At 43.5% G+C, this 16,647-nt stretch overlaps 1 protein-coding gene across 1 annotated transcript; it reads right to left on the bottom strand.

Moving 5' to 3' along the window:
* Positions 1-2,356: 2,356 nt before the first annotated feature.
* LOC135510320 (ankyrin repeat domain-containing protein 46-like) lies at positions 2,357-10,163 on the bottom strand. Its single transcript, XM_064931156.1, has 5 exons — positions 10,051-10,163; positions 7,229-7,314; positions 6,332-6,588; positions 5,269-5,427; positions 2,357-3,417 (listed from the first exon to the last, which is right to left on the bottom strand). Exons 2-5 carry the CDS (start codon positions 7,280-7,282, stop codon positions 3,201-3,203), a joined length of 687 nt encoding a protein of 228 aa, XP_064787228.1. The 5' UTR covers positions 7,283-7,314; positions 10,051-10,163; the 3' UTR covers positions 2,357-3,200.
* Between the last annotated feature and the right edge of the window lie 6,484 nt (positions 10,164-16,647).

The following is a 16,647-nucleotide window of genomic DNA, read 5'->3' as shown; positions in this document are numbered from 1 at the left end:
GTGATGGTTTTATAGAATGGAAGCATCGCCATGAGAGTGAATCAGCAGGTGTTACACACACCACGGTCGCTACACTGCACCAAGGAGAATTCACACCCGGAGTGGGCTTTGAGAACAGGGTTAAACCCGGGGATGGAGACCTCTATCTCAACATCACCTCTGTTGTATTTAATGACAATGGGTGGTTTGAGTGTTATTGCGGTAAGACTCAAGAAGATGTACAATTTGTAGTTTTAGTCCCCATTGATGAAGGTAAACCTGCTTGACAGTGAGGTACACATCTACTTCGAAAAGGATGTAGAGACTGTACTGAATGTCACAGCAGGGAATATAACCTATGGCCCTCGGTTTGAGAACTGGGATTCTGGGTCCAACGATGCTTACAGACAGGGACACATTTCCCTCCCCCTCACTGACTTGAGCCTTTATGATCAGGGGAAATACCTATGTCTCCTCCGCCCTGACAAACAGACGAGAGGAATTCCAGAAGCTGTTGTTCTCACTATCACTCCCAAAGAGAGACACAGGAAGGCCAACTATGTTGGAGGTGGTGTTGGTGGTTGTTTTGGTGATCATCCTAGTTGCTGTTATTTTCTATTTTCTTATAGGTAGATTGGCTGCGTGGTTTAAAGGGACTTGTTTGAGATCTCAATTCAGTCCCTGTCCATAAGGGGAACAGGGTGGGGAGCATCTCTCTGTCAACATAAGTGAAAGTGAATCAGAGACAGAAGAAGACAGGACTGGGACAAGGACATGTTTTGTCCCCTATGCACCTGCCTGTATCATCAGAGCCCTGTCAGGACCTCCCTCTACCCCAGGCCTTGTTACCAAGGCTACTGATGGACCTCCCTCTACCCCAGGCCTTGTTACCAAGGCTACTGATGGACCTCCCTCTACCCCAGGCCTTGTTACCAAGACTACTGATGGACCTCCCTCTACCCCAGGCCTTGTTACCAAGGCTACTGATGGACCTCCCTCTACCCCAGGCCTTGTTACCAAGACTACTGATGGACCTCCCTCTACCCCAGGCCTTGTTACCAAGGCTACTGATGGACCCCCCTCTGCCTATTTGAGGAGTGTTTCCTGTCTCCAATTTGATTAATAGAAACATTAAACATTTTGGAAGTTCAGTATGTATTTTGTATGTGATCAATTCATTTTACACATCACATTATGGATATACCTCAAATGTTATTCTACAAGATCCAGACACAAAACAACTGAATCAATCGTTAAACTATATGGTTTAGAATATGTGATGGATGCTACGATTGACATAGCAAAAAAACAACAACATAATATTAGAAATAACTATTCATAAATGTTAAATGTAACTAAGCTGCATGATGTGAACTACACAGATGAAATGCTAAATAAAATACAGCAAACATTTATCTTTAGTTCAAAGAGGCTATAAAAGGTGCTACTCTGTAGTTCATATTGTACTTGACTTGGTGATGGACGAGGGAAACATGACACATCCCTTTACATTACATTCCCATGCAACTCTACACTAGCCTGATCCCAGAACAGTTTATGCTCTCAATATGAAGACGTGACATCACACTTCCTTTAATGAGTTGGTAAGAGAGCAGAAACAGAGTGACACCCAGGATAACTCTACACTAACCTGATCCCAGAACAGTTTGTTGGTAAGAGAGCAGAAACAGACTGACACCCAGGGTAACTCTACACTAACCTGATCCCAGAACAGTTTGTTGATAAGAGAGCAGAAACAGACTGACACCCAGGGTAACTCTACACTAACCTAATCCCAGAACAGTTTGTTGATAAGAGAGCAGAAACAGACTGACACCCAGGATAACTCTACACTAACCTGATCCCAGAACAGTTTGTTGATAAGAGAGCAGAAACAGACTGACACCCAGGATAACTCTACACTAACCTGATCCCAGAACAGTTTGTTGATAAGAGAGCAGAAACAGACTGACACCCAGGGTAACTCTACACTAACCTGATCCCAGAACAGTTTGTTGGTAAGAGAGCAGAAACAGACTGACACCCAGGATAACTCTCCACTAACCTGATCCCAGAACAGTTTGTTGGTAAGAGAGCAGAAACAGACTGACACCCAGGGTAACTCTACACACTGTTAGATGTTTGTACCATGTAAGATTCAACAGTTATAGCCTGATTAGCATTATTAGGGAAATGTGCAACTAGTGTGAGAGAAACAGACTTCAGTTAAAATGGTAAGAATGGAAATAAAACTAAAATATTGACCTTGCAAGAGGATTTGACCTTGTAGGGTAAATCAATTAACAAATGGGCCCTTTTCAAACAAGAAACAGAAAAATAACAAAACACAAGTAAATAATTACGCACACAAAAAAACTATAGCAATATACAGCTTGTTACTCCACACAACACAGAACAATACATATTGTGACATTAGGAAAAAGGTCCATAATACAACAGTTGCTTCATATAGAGCTGAATACGGTCAAAACTGAAATAGACATGAAAAGTTATGAAACCGCATGTAAGAAATGTACAGTATCAGTCAAAAGGTTGGACACACCTCATTCCAGGTTTGTTTAAAAAAAACAAACTATTTTCTACATGGTAGAATAATAGTGAAGACAAAACTATGAAATAACACATATGGAATCATGTAGTAACCAAAAAAGTGTTAAAACAAATCAAAATATATGTTACATTTGAGATTCTCCAAGTAGCCACCCTTTGCCTTGACAGCTTTGCACAATCTTGAATAAAACATATAGAAACTCTTGAATGTGTTTCCAAACTTTTGACTGGTACTGAATATGTTCTTGTTTTGATAGTTATGCTTTAAAAGCTCGGTATTCCAGAAAGAAGATGGTCACGTCACTGGTCGATATTTGGTCAATTTAGTCACACAAATTAATGACACATGAAATGATGTGCATTCTCATGTATAACTGGCCACAGTGAGAAAATGTTCATATAACACACATACGCCAGACTGCAGATGCATCCATGGCTGAGTCCCCATTCTCCGCCTTTCCCCCGAAGTGTGCACTTGCACACTTTCTCGTAACGATTTCACGAAGGTTGAAACCAGCCAACGCTTACACCACTCCTACGCTTTTAAATCCATAAAAAGGGGAGTGTGCAAGTGCACACTTCTGGACAAGGGTGGATAACCAGAATGTAGCCCAAGCCAAACTTTCACCCTCTGTCCATCCACCCCTCCCTCAGTGTACCAGCTCCAGCTGGCTGGCGGAGAAGGGCAGCACCCCACTGACGTAGTAAGCGATGCCCAGAGAGAGCAAGGCGATGACCACCAGCAGTAGCAGCACCCTCCAGAAGCCCAGGTCCTCAACAAACTCCTGCCAGGTGGTCCTGAAGCTGGACAGGACTCCCTCCCTGTTCTGGAAGTCGGGGTTCAGCAGGGAGTGGCTCTCCATTGCACTGACAGGAAGAGGAAGAAGTTGCCCAGTGTCAGCTTACATGCCATTACTTGATTATAAACAGGAGAGATAGACAGGAAAGACAGATAGGAGAGATAGATGGTACACAAGTACATAGGGCATAGGGGTCAGTTTGGGATGGAACCCCCTTGTGTTGGAGATAGCACAGATAGATATATAGGAGAGACAGATAGGAGAGATATATAGGAGAGATATATTAATATATATCTGCACTATAGGAGAGAGATATATAGAAGAGACAGATATATATATATATAGGAGAGATATATTAATATATATCTGCACTATAGGAGAGAGATATATAGAAGAGACAGATATATATATATATAGGAGAGAGATAGATAGAAGAGACAGATATAGATATATATATATAGGAGAGAGATAGATAGGAGAGACAGATATATATATATATATAGGAGAGAGATAGATAGAAGAGACAGATATATATATATATATAGGAGAGAGATAGATAGAAGAGACAGATATATATATATATAGGAGAGAGATAGATAGAAGAGACAGATATAGATATATAGGAGAGAGATATATAGAAGAGACATATATATATATATATATAGGAGAGAGATAGATAGAAGAGACAGATAGTGCAGATATATATATATAGAAGAGACAGATATATATATATATATAGGAGAGAGACAGATAGAAGAGACAGCAACAACATAGCCTATGGGCACAAACCCACCGTCACAGGGGTGCTCTTCACTGACGAGTCGTGGTTTTGTCTCACGGGGTTGATTGTGGATTCGCGTTTATCGTTGAAGGAATGAGCGTTACACCGAGGCCTGTACTCTGGAGCGGGATCGATTTGGAGGTGGAGGGTCTGTCATGGTCTGGGGCGGTGTGTTACAGCGTCATCGGACTGAGCTTGTTTTCATTGCAGGCAATCAACGATGTGCATTACAGGGAAGACATCCTCCTCCCTCATGTGGTACCCTTCCTGCAGGCTCATCCTGACATGACCCTCCAGCATGACAATGCCACCAGCCATACTGCTCGTTCTGTGCGTGATTTCCTGCAAGACAGGAATGTCAGTGTTCTGCCATGGCCAGCGAAGAGCCCGGATCTCAATCCCATTGAGCACGCCTGGGACCTGTTGGATCGGAGGGTGAGGGCTAGGGCCATTCCCCCCAGAAATGTCTGGGACCTGTTGGATCGGAGGATGAGCGCTGGGGCCATTCCCCCCAGAAATGTCAGGGAACTTGCAGGTGTCTTGTTAGAAGAGTGGGGTAACATCTCACAGCAAGAACTGGCAAATCTGGTGCAGTCCATGATGAGGAGATGCACTACAGTACTGGTGGCCACACCAGATACTGACTGTTACTTTTGATTTTGACCCCCCCTTTCGTTTAGGGACAAATTATCCTGTTAGTCACATGTCTGTGGAACTTGTTCAGCTTATGTCTCAGTTGTTGAACCTTATGTTCATACAAATATTTACACATGACAAGTTTTCTGAAAATAAATGCAGTTGACAGTGAGGACGTTTCTTTTTTTGCTGAGTTTATATAAAAGACAGTTTATATTCCAGCTTAGAGTGGGTGTAACAGAGTTATGTCACCAATCGAAATGTCACCAATCACGTTGCTGAATTGCTAGCTTTTCGGAGGCGCATTATTGTCAAGCGGGCGGTTAAGTGTGTTGGCGAGGCAGAGTACGAAACATCAAGTACCGGTAAGGACTTGTGAGTGAGGGAACTATACTGTTAAGCAGCATAGTTATGCCTGTAACATAGGCTCCCCTCCACTTCCTGCACTGTCCTCCCCCTGTTCTGCACCTCTCTCATTAACTCCCCCCCCCCTCTCCTCACCTCTCGCTCTCAGCCATTTGCATGGTCTCCAGTTTGGAGTGGGCTCCCCTGTTGAATCCTTTCAGCTCCTGTTCCTCTAGGCCCTCCAGCAGGCGGATAGCGTCCTTGTTCACCCCGCGCCTCTTGGCCAGCACCAGAGGAGTGGACCCGTTGTGGTTACTGGGAGAGAGAAACACACAATGTAGCATGATAATGTTCAAACAAGGGTCCAACCAATGTTTGAGAAACACATTGACACTATGGGGAGTGGACTGTTGGACCAATGTGTATATCTGAAAATCCTAACAGGGTGACCTAAAGGGTTCCTCTATGTGATAGAACCCCTGTAACTCTAACCCTGCTTTTACCCCTCAGTCAAAGCCCCTCTCAGGCCCCAAGCCAACTGTATAACAGTCTCTACTCCCCCTCACTCCCTTCCAGGCCCTCCCAACCCTCAGCCCCTCTCACGCCCCAAGCCAACTGTATAACAGTCTCTACTCCCCCTCCCTACCTTCCAGGCCCTCCCAACCCTCAGCCCCTCTCAGGCCCCAAGCCAACTGTAAAACAGTCTCTACTCCCCCTCACTCCCTTCCAGGCCCTCCCAACCCTCAGCCCCTCTCAGGCCCCAAGCCAACTGTAAAACAGTCTCTACTCCCCTCCCTCCCTTCGAGGCCCTCCCAACCCTCAGCCCCCTCAGGCCCCAAGCCAACTGTAAAACAGTCTCTACTCCCCCTCCCTACCTTCCAGGCCCTCCCAACCCTCAGCCCCTCTCAGGCCCCAAGCCAACTGTAAAACAGTCTCTACTCCCCCTCCCTCCCTTCCAGGCCCTCCCAACCCTCAGCCCCTCTCAGGCCCCAAGCCAACTGTAAAACAGTCTCTACTCCCCCTCCCTACCTTCCAGGCCCTCCCAACCCTCAGCCCCTCTCAGGCCCCAAGCCAACTGTAAAACAGTCTCTACTCCCCCTCCCTACCTTCCAGGCCCTCCCAACCCTCAGCCCATCTCAGGCCCCAAGCCAACTGTAAAACAGTCTCTACTCCCCCTCCCTCCCTTCCAGGCCCTCCCAACCCTCAGCCCCTCTCTCACCAGATGTCTATCTTGAGACCGTTGGACACCAGGAACTGGATGGTATCCACGTGTCCACAGAGGTGTAGCGCCGTGTTTCCCTGGTAGTCTGTAGCCAGGAGGTCCGCCCCAAACTTATGGAGGAAACAACAGATGTCCACGTTCCCCCTGGCGGCCGCTAGGTGCAGGCCCGTACGACCCCGGTTGTCCCGTGTGTTGGGGTCACAGCCCGTCTCCAGGAGCCGCTTGGCGAATAGCAGGTCCCCGTCGATGCAGGCCTGCAGTTAGGGATTTGCCATTATTTAACCAGGTAAGTCATTGAGAACACATTGTCTTTCACAATAACGTCCCGGGATGAGTTAGATTAATTAGTTGATTGATTGATTCTGTATTGAATCAGAGAATAAGGGATTCTGAAGACCTGGGAGCACACCGTAGCAAAACGTTTTGCAACCGAAACAAGAGTTTCTAAATTGGACAAATTCTGGTAGGTCCATCCCTGTTTGCTTCCGTTTGGTTCCTACACTGTTGCACAACACCACACCGGACCCTAGACCCTACACACTTGTGGGGATCTGAGAGGATTTGACAGGTGTCGTCAATATGGTGAATCCTCCATCTAACCTATCAGAGGACAAGTGAAGCTACTACCAGATTGCTTATGCCTGTCAGATCCTCACAGACCTCCACAAGTAAATAGGGCGTAGGGGTGGATTTGGGATGCAACCCCTTGTGTTGGACTCAACCCCACCAGGAGCAGGGGAGCAGACATTAGGGTTGTCAAATCACACGCGCCGAATACAACAACTGTAGAATATACAGTGAAATTCTTACTTACGAGCTCTTACCCAACAATAAAGTAACAATAACAACACTACTGGTACAGAGTCAATGTGCAGGGGTAGGCATATTCCCTACCTGGAGCAGGGGAACGGAGGTCTGAGACGAGTCATTGATGAAGACATAGGACATGTCCGAGTGGGTGTCCGAAAATTCCAGCGTACCTGAAGGGGGGATATGGAGGAAGGGAGGGGAAGGAAGAAGACGAGGAGGAAGGCAGAGGGAGGAAACGGAGAAAAGAAAAGCTTTAGTGGTTAGGACTATGTACGGTGCCTTCAGGAAGTAATTACACCCCTTGGCTTTCCCACAATATGTTGTGTTACAGGCCTACACACAATACCCAATAATGTCAAAGTGGAACTGTATGTAGAATTTTTCTACCAATTAAAATAAAAAATGAAAAACTGAAATGTCTTTAATCAATAAGTATTCAACTCCTTTGTTATAGCAAGCCTAAATACATTCAGCAGTAAACATCTGCCTAACAAGTCACATAAGTTGCATGGACTTCCTCTTGAATAACTACCAAATCTCTGTAAGGTCCCTCAGTTGTGCAATGTAACAAGAATATTTAGACTTAGGGATGCCAACCCCTTAGATAAAATACCGAACGGTTCCGTATTTCACTGAAATAAATGTTTTGTTTTCTAAATTATAGTTTCCGTATTCAACCATATTAATGACCTAAGGCTCATATTTCTGTGTGTTATGTTATAATTAAGTCTATGATTTGATAGAGCAGTCTGACTGAGCGATGGTAGGCAGCAGCAGGCTTGTAAGCATTCATTCAAACGGCACTTTCGTGCGTTTTGCCAGCAGCTCTTCGCAAGAACAGCGCTGTTTATGACTTCAAGCCTATCAGCCTAATGGCTGGTGTAACCAATGTGAAATGGCTAGCTAGTTAGCGAGGTGCGCGCTAACTTTTACTTTTCCAAAACTTTGTTTTTGCATTATTTAAACCAAATTGAACATGTTTAATTATTTATTTGAGGCTAAATTGATTTTTATTGATGTATTATATTAAGTTAAAATAAGTGTTCATTCAGTATTATTGTAATTGTCATTATTACAAATGTAAAAAAAATAATAATAATCGGCCGATTAATCGGTATTGGCTATTTTTGGTCCTCCAATAATCGGTATCGGTGTTGAAAAATCATAATCGATCGACCTCTACACCAGACCAAAAGAAAACATCCACAAACAAAGTTTTACTTTGTCATTATGGGGTATTGTGTGTTGGTGGAAACATTTTTTTAAATCGATTTTAAATTCAGGCTGTAACACAAGATGTGTAATAAGTCAAGGGTGAGTTTTTGATCCACCTCTATGCAAACGACATCATTCTGTATACTTCTGGCCCTTCTCTGGACACTTAACGAGCTTCAACGCCATACAACACTCCTTCCGTGGCCTCCAACTGCTCTTAAATGCTAGTAAAGCCAAATGCATGCTCGTCAAAATGATCGCTGCCCGCACCCGCCTGCCTAGCATCACTACTCTGGACGGTTCTGACTTAGAATATATGGACAACTATAAATACCTAAATGTCTGGCTAGACCGCAAACTCTCTTTCCAGAGTCACATTAAGCATCTCCAATCCAAAGTTACATCTAGAATCGGCTTCCTATTTCACAACAAAGCCTCCTTCACTTATGCTGCCAAACATACCCTTGTAAAACTGACTATCCTACCAATCCTTGACGTTGGCGATGTCATTTACAAAATATCCTCCAAAACTCAACTCAACAAATTGGATGCAGTCTATCACAGTGCCATCCGTTTTGTCACCAAAGCCACATATACTACCCACCACTGCGACCTGTATGCTCTCGTTGGCTGGTCCTCGCTACATATTCGTCGTCATACCCACTGGCTGCAGGTCATCTATGAGTCTTTGCTAGGTAAAGCCCCGCCTTATCTCAGCTCACTGGTCACCATAGCAGCACCCACCCGTAGCACGCACTCCAGCAGGTATATCTAACTGGTCATCCCCAAAGCCAACATCCCTTTGGCCGCCTTTCCTTCCAGTTCTCTGCTGCCAATGACTGGAACGAATTGCAAAACATCACTGAAGCTGGAGACTTAAATCTCCCTCACCAACTTTAAGCGTCAGCTATCAGAGAGGCTTACAAATCGCTGCAGCTGTACACAGCCCATCTGTAAAAAGCCCATCCAACTACCTACCTCATCCCCATATTTGTTTTTCTGCCCTTTTGCACACCCGTATTTCTACTTGCACATCCTTATCTGCACATATCACTCCAGTGTAAATTGCTAAATTGTAATTACTACGCCACAATTGGCCTATTTATTACCTAACCTCCTTATTTCATTTGCACACTGTATACAGATTTTTCTATTGTGTTATTGACTGTAAGTTTGTTTATTCCATGTGTAACTCTGTGTTGTTTTTGTCGCACTGCTTTGCTTTATCTTGGCCAGGTCGCAGTTGTAAATGAGAACTTGTTCTCAACTAGCCTACCTGGTTAAATAAAGGTGAAATAAAAGGAGTATAAATACTCTCTTTAGGCACTGTAGCTAGAGCTAACACAAGGTAGGTAGCTAAGTTAGCTCTTATTACTGAAATGAGCAGAACATTATTATTACCTAGTTAGATCCTTAAATTACGGTATTACGAAAGGCAAACCCTGAATAAAAGTTCGCTTGGCGTATAAGTAAACGTTTAACTGCACATGCAGAGGATAGCTAGTCAGCTATCCAAGATAAACAAGATAAACACCTAGCTAGCTACTTCTTGCCAGATAAGCTAAGAAAAGGATGCTAGCTAACGCACTAGTATTAGCGTGACTATAAGCAATTGTCGATCTTATCCAACACATTAAAACATTCGGAAAGCATATTATACCACATCTTCAGATGTTGGTGATGATATTTACCTGTTTATGTGTTCCAAATCAGACGTCAAAATCCCCTTTTCTGCAAAACAGTGTTGTTGTGGCGATGCTATACAAGCTGTGATATTACGACGACAGTTTGGCGCAGACCGCTTTACGGCAGAGGGTGGCTCTCAGAATCGGACCAATCAATCTACATTTCCAGCAAGGCCTAACAGTACGTCTTTTTATTATCTAAAGATCAATTTATGAAAAAATTCAGTTGACCTTGCCAGACATGTCCAGCCATGTAATGCATGATGGAATTTGTTAGAGTTGCGTAAAATTCAAATCTGGTATCAGGATAAATATAACAATGAGTCACCGATTTTATACTATGTATTTTTTATTAGCTAAGTAATAAATGGCAAATGCAACTTTCGTATATACGGGCTCACTGTAATACCACGCAGGGCAGAACAGAGAACTGACAAGACGTATGTAAAACAGTATTCTTTATACTGTGATAGACAGTTCCAACCCGTCTGTTGGCCTATCACAGTAAAGACTGGGCGTGGTTTAAACTTGTCCAGTCTATTGCAGGCGCTCAGGCGGGCCCCGCCTCTTGGCGCTTCTGTTGATAGATGTGAGGAACATCCAGGCTCTCATGCTCCATACCGTTATCTCGCACCTGGCTCCTGTTATCTAACAAAAGACCGCTTGTTCTCGCAACACCCGCTCTGAATGTGCCCCCCTCCCAACTCATTTGAACAGTTCCTGTCTTCATGCTTCTCTGTATTTTTCCATCATGAGAAAGTCCCATGGCCCTGATACTTTTAACAATGTTTCAAGTCAGCTATGTTGCATAACACATACATACATCCACACAAGCCAACAGCAGATAATATTCAATCATATATATGGTAATGGCTATAATGTAAAACACAGGATCCAACAATCCCCCTGTTGACACCCGCCAGGGTGTCACTCATTACCCTTATTTCAGCGGACCCAACATAGCAATGTGTTAATAGCATTTCATGAAAAAGTTTATTATTAATAAAACATAATTATTATTTTTATTTTTATTGATTTTTTACAGAAAAACAGAAAATAAAAATCAACCAAGAAAATATAAAAATCAAGTGATATATGCTTATGTCGCCCCCTGTTGACAAAAACAGGATACGACTTTATTGTTTATTGACATGTAAGATGTAGGATAAAACTTTAGTCATGGAAGACAGAGTAAAGCAGAGCAAAGCATTATTATAAACCATCTGGTCCTCTCAGCTACTCCTATCCTGCACCAGGTGGGCACCATGCCGCCCAGGGACTCCCAAACCTTCACAACAGGGAGAACAAACATACTGGAAAGAACTTATCATAAAACAAACATGTAAAACAAGGAACTGTGGTGGTGTAATATTTATTCTACTATCTCACCCACAGCATACCATGGGTCATCCTCAGCCAGTCCCATCCTCCCCTGAAAGCATGCTTCAGTATCAGCATCTCCAACTGGAGCATCAAGCAAAGGCATCATGCCTGAAGCCTTCACCACATCTGTAACAGACTTCTTAAAACACGGTATGATGCAAGCAGCACAAGACATCAATAATAAAAATACAAGAATTAGGGTCAGAAATCCAGTAACCACCATACCAGTGTACTTACCAAACCAGGCTCCCAACCAAGAGAACAGTCCAGACTCCTCCACCCCCGCCATGGTCCTCATCTCAGCAGATAGTGCATCAAGCCCACTAAGGGCCTTAGATATACTACCACTACTGGTGTTATTAGGAATATACGTGCAACATTTTTCACCGAACATCTTGCAGCCGCCCCCCTGACTGGCAAGAAGCATATCCAAAGCAAGTCTACTCTGTCTGGCAACCCTAGATGTGGCCTCAAGCTGTTCAGACAGACCAGTGAGTGCATCACGGGAGTAGTTCACAAAACGCTGTTGATTATAGTAGATGTAATTAATCCATGCAGTCTGTCTAGCATCCACTATGGCTGGACCTATAATAGGTAGTAAGTGCCAGAGTCCATCATTCCTACCCAAGGCCTGAAACTCATGAGGAACCCCCACTGGCACTCCCAACAGGTTAGTGTATATGTCAACTACATCCTCTGTCCATGGAGCACTACGTCTATGTCTCCCATGGGATGGAATGTTTTCAGGTCCCCTGGATACAGAACCCAACAGCTGCTCAGCAGTAACATCAACAATGGTCAGTGGAATTATCAAACTGGTCAGAGCACACGTACCTTGCCAGTCTCCTCTAAGAATGGGTCTCAGCACTCTTTTGGGTCCACAGATCCACCACACATCAGCCAGACCACTAGTTTGGTTTAGGCCTGTAACTGGCCAAGTGGCATTAATGGTTATGTTACTACTGCAATCAGCTTCAGGCAATCTCCCATAATCAATGCCATTACCTATACCCGTGATGCAACTGTAATTGCCCCCATATGCCTTAACACCCCAAGGGGCCCAATGAGGAGGTACTGTAGGAAACAAGGCTCAAAGAGGAACAGAGAGTTGAATTGGGCTGAACCTGGTAAAAACCTCTCAGAATACACAACCACCCCTCTCCTTCTCCTATAGCAAATGGGTGCGTTGCCAGAACAGGTCTAGCATGACCAATGTTTCATGTAACTCATGCAGTCCTTTCTTTTCAGGGTCTTAGCTGTATACCTCATATACGACAGCCACAAATTGTCCCTACCATCAAAACCAGTCTCAGTGCCTAATTGATCAATAGCTGAATAGTCTCTAACATTAATTACCTGAATGGGATTTTTAACACAGTGGTGGCAGGGGCGGTCCAGGGGTGTTAGAGGAGTGTGTCTGGCCCCGGTTCGTCTGGGACCTCTGGTTTTGGCAGCACCTTAATAGAAAACACACCCATCGTGTCTGTCCCGGTCCTTTGTAGTCTGAGGGTGTAAGTGCCTGCATCAGAGAGCTTAATAGTTTTGATGGTTAGTAGGATTTCATCACCTTTACAAAGTTCAACAGTGCTCCCAGGTTTCCCCCATATCATGGAAAACCTATCCACCTTTGTGGGATCCCCTATGCTATAAGGATACCCTCTTCTCCAATCCCAGAACTGTCCCAAGTCGGTTATCATGTAATCCCCATACAGACACCCTCCCAATTTAATATAATTTAATTTATAATTTTCGTCCACTTGTTCTGTAGACATGCATTCAGAACCCCATGGGTCAGAACCTGGAATCCGCTGGTACCTCACCATCTATTGCCATCGATTTCTCCAGAGTCCTGGAAATAAGGCCTCATACACAGGGAATTAGACAACAGCCACATAAAACCAATACAGTCACACAGGTGAATGTAGCCCATAACACAGTGATCATAATATTTTTTCCCATTTTCCGAACATACTTAACAAACCAATTAGTCAGAGAAGTATCCACCCCAGAGTTTTCTGCCAAACCGTGAGCCAGGGTGGTCAAACCAGCTGAGGCTTCGGGCACTGATTCGTCCGGAGCTGTGCTATTTGGGATGTAAGCACAAACATGGTCCCGATAATCACGCCTACTTCTCCCTTTTCAGCCAATAACAAATCTAATGCAATTCTATTCTGCCAAGCCATCAGGCTGGTTGCTTCAGTCTGTTCTGCAAAACATTTAATAGCATCTCTGGTATAATTGTTAAAGCGCTGTTGATTATAATAAATATAATTAATCCAGTCCACGTCCGTGGAACCCCAATGTTATCAATGTATACTTTGTCCTTCCATACTGGGTGAGTGGATTCATATAGCCCTCTCTCTCCATATGAGCTATGACCTGTGTCCACGATCAATATGGGAACCTGCACCGATATATCCCATAATGGCTCAGTGTCCCAGACTGCCATGTAGTTAGAGACTCCATTTTGGTCTACATAAAACTCCATTGAGAGATCCTTCCCAACCTCTACTCTAACTTCCAGTCTACCCAGATCTAGGGATCTCCTATGCTTATTTTGGAACAAAATCCTCATCGTCTAAACCATGGGTCAAATTGCCACTCTCCGCATACTCAAGTAGGACGTGCTGTATCAGGAATATGTCACCCACGATAAGACAGCTCAGACGAACAGCTTCCATGTGAAGCCCCACCCTTTCCCCGAGAACACATCACTTAGCAAGCGCCAGACACATCTTCACTTCTATGAACAAAAACAGGGGTGATAGGACAGGCAGGAATACTTCAATCGAGAGATGGCCCCCGGAATTCTGTTAATTCCAGTTCTCCTCTCGAACACTGTTTATTGTTCGAAAGTGTCAATGTGTCCTACCCTCCCGCCGTGCGATATGAATCCGGGTAGCTCTTTCAGCTAGCTGTCACCAGGAGTCTTTGGTATGGTCCCCCAACAAGCCTCGGGGACTGGATTGAGTGACTTCACCTGTAGTTCACCTGTAATGCATCAAATCCTGGACATACAGGCTTGGTTAACAAACAGTTTCTCATATGTTTTATCTGATTATATCTTTAGTTTCTTATCCAATAGACCCCATCCTATCCTAGACCACAATTTACCCATCCCCCGTATGATACCAGGCTCTGCCCAGGTAACAACCTTACCTACTCTAAATAATGACTTAGGTAAGATTAATATATTATCCTTCTGTTCTGACATTATCATGTAGGAGCTCCCCTTTCATTCTCCCCATGTCCAATTCTTCATTTTGTCTCCACTCAGTAACTGTTATCTACACATTCTGTTATCTTTGCTCGTCAAGGCTCCCCTTCTAAAACTTCTCCTCTCTGCTCTCCAACCTTCAAGGTCTCTGCAGTGCGGGGGGGGGGCTCTTCTGTCTGCCTTTTCCCCCTATCTGTCTGTAGCTCTTTTTCTCATGTTTCCAAATTTGAACTAAATGTCTCACTGTTTGGCTTTATCTAAACTCATGGATTTTTTTTATTAGAAAAACATGTCTATGGTGGCATTTTCTAAAGTCCTTATATAGGCTAATTAAACTCCACTATAATTAAGTTACCTTAAAAAAACAAAACAAAAAAAAACATTATTATTATTTTTTAAACAGTATTACCCATGACCACAAATTCATTATTCAAATGGCACCCCCTTGTGGCTGATCAGACCACCCGGGAGAGTCATGAAAGCAGGTCAAAGGTTACACCATCCCCTTACATTCGTGTTCCATACCATATTAGACATATTAAAGAACCCTTTATCTTTAAAAAAAAATTCACTTGTGTAATTAACTCAGAAAATAAAACTCCTAATATTCCATATGTGAGTGTACCCCTTTAAGATATCATGTCTCTGGGAACATGGAAATCCCCTTAACCCAAACATTTACTACAAAAACAAAACCTAACAATTACGATAATCCCCTCAAACTCAAATAATTTGTCTCGATGTTTCATGTTTTATTCGTATTTCTCCAAATTGTCTCCCCAAAATACTTCTTAAACTACCCAGCCATTAGACACACACACAACTGTGATAAACGTATACTGTCCTCTTAACGTAAAAACTCAGCCTGCAATCCCCTCTGCGGGCCTTTCATTGTTCCCCATAATGAAAACAGATTCTAATGTTAGTATACCTTAACCTCCTGTTTAATTTCAATGGTGTTATCTGAACAATCAAACCAAAATCAATAACCGGGAAGTACTTGTGTAAATTAATTAAAAGAACAACATAAATCTACCTTATTTCTCAGCACTTGGTTAGAACACCACTCCCTTCTTTCATCGACCACACCCGTCGCACCGTACCTAGTGTATATCTTATCTATTACTCAGTGGCTCAATTAATGTTTAACGTAAGTATGTTCAGATGTTGATTATGTCATTCTACAATATTAGTATAGTTCAAACCTCATAATATAAATCTACACACAGAATTTTACATTAATAGAGTTTAACACCTTTTCCAACAGTCATGCACACCCCCTCAATATTCAATTTACACCATTCACACACAAATCTTCATTCACCCCAGCAAGCAGACCAGTGGGAGACGCAATGGCCCCGCCTTCTATCCATTCTCTGTACAGCTTCTCCCCCATCTCGTCCACTCCTTACCCTCTCTGCCTTCATTCACTTCTAGAGTGGACTTCAGCGTTTTCAACACCTTTTCTATTTCCAACGACATTTTATGTACACTACAATACTGTCAACAACATATGCCTTTACTCAAACCCAAGTGGTACCCTTTCCTTACGGCTAAATCGGCCCCCAATTAGGTCTAAAGTAAGAACTCAATTATGCACTGTGGGTCCCCTAGGGTATTAAGTAGTCTAGTGTCCCCCGGATTATCACCTTTACTTCAATACCAAATGTACAAAATAAACAATACAATCACTCCATATATGACTAACGTGTCGACCGGATCACGTTTCTAGTACAACTTAATGTGTCATTCAAACTTGGTAGTCAGTGCGACGACTTTACTCCCCGATGTACTTCACACACACCTATGCTTTGTCAGGACCTTAGAGAGACCCTCTCCTTAAGGCTAAATCGGTCTCAAGTCCGAGTAATCAATTTAAATATCCGTCATTCACACTTGGCCCTGCCTAGTACATCACATTCGCATCATATGGCTATCCAGTCACACTTTGGTGGTCACTCGTTACCCATCACTTATACATGTAGTCCCAGACTATCCAGTCA

The sequence above is a fragment of the Oncorhynchus masou genome, chromosome 23 (genome assembly GCF_036934945.1).
Source record: "Oncorhynchus masou masou isolate Uvic2021 chromosome 23, UVic_Omas_1.1, whole genome shotgun sequence".
NCBI classification, from domain to species: domain Eukaryota; kingdom Metazoa; phylum Chordata; class Actinopteri; order Salmoniformes; family Salmonidae; genus Oncorhynchus; species Oncorhynchus masou.
Note: the sequence above shows the minus strand (reverse complement) of the source record. Positions and strands in the feature narration are given on the sequence as shown.

What these genes read in the sequence shown, in the direction of transcription:
- LOC135510320 (XM_064931156.1), bottom strand. Translation starts at nt 7,282, where the DNA reads ATGTCCTATGTCTTCATCAATGACTCGTCTCAGACCTCCGTTCCCCTG. An exon ending in CCTCCGTTCCCCTGCTCCAG is followed by an intron (nt 6,589 to 7,228) that starts GTAGGGAATATG and finishes CCCTAACTGCAG; the next exon opens with GCCTGCATCGACGGGGACCT. An exon ending in CAAATGGCTGAGAGCGAGAG is followed by an intron (nt 3,418 to 5,268) that starts GTGAGGAGAGGG and finishes TCTTCCTGTCAG; the next exon opens with TGCAATGGAGAGCCACTCCC.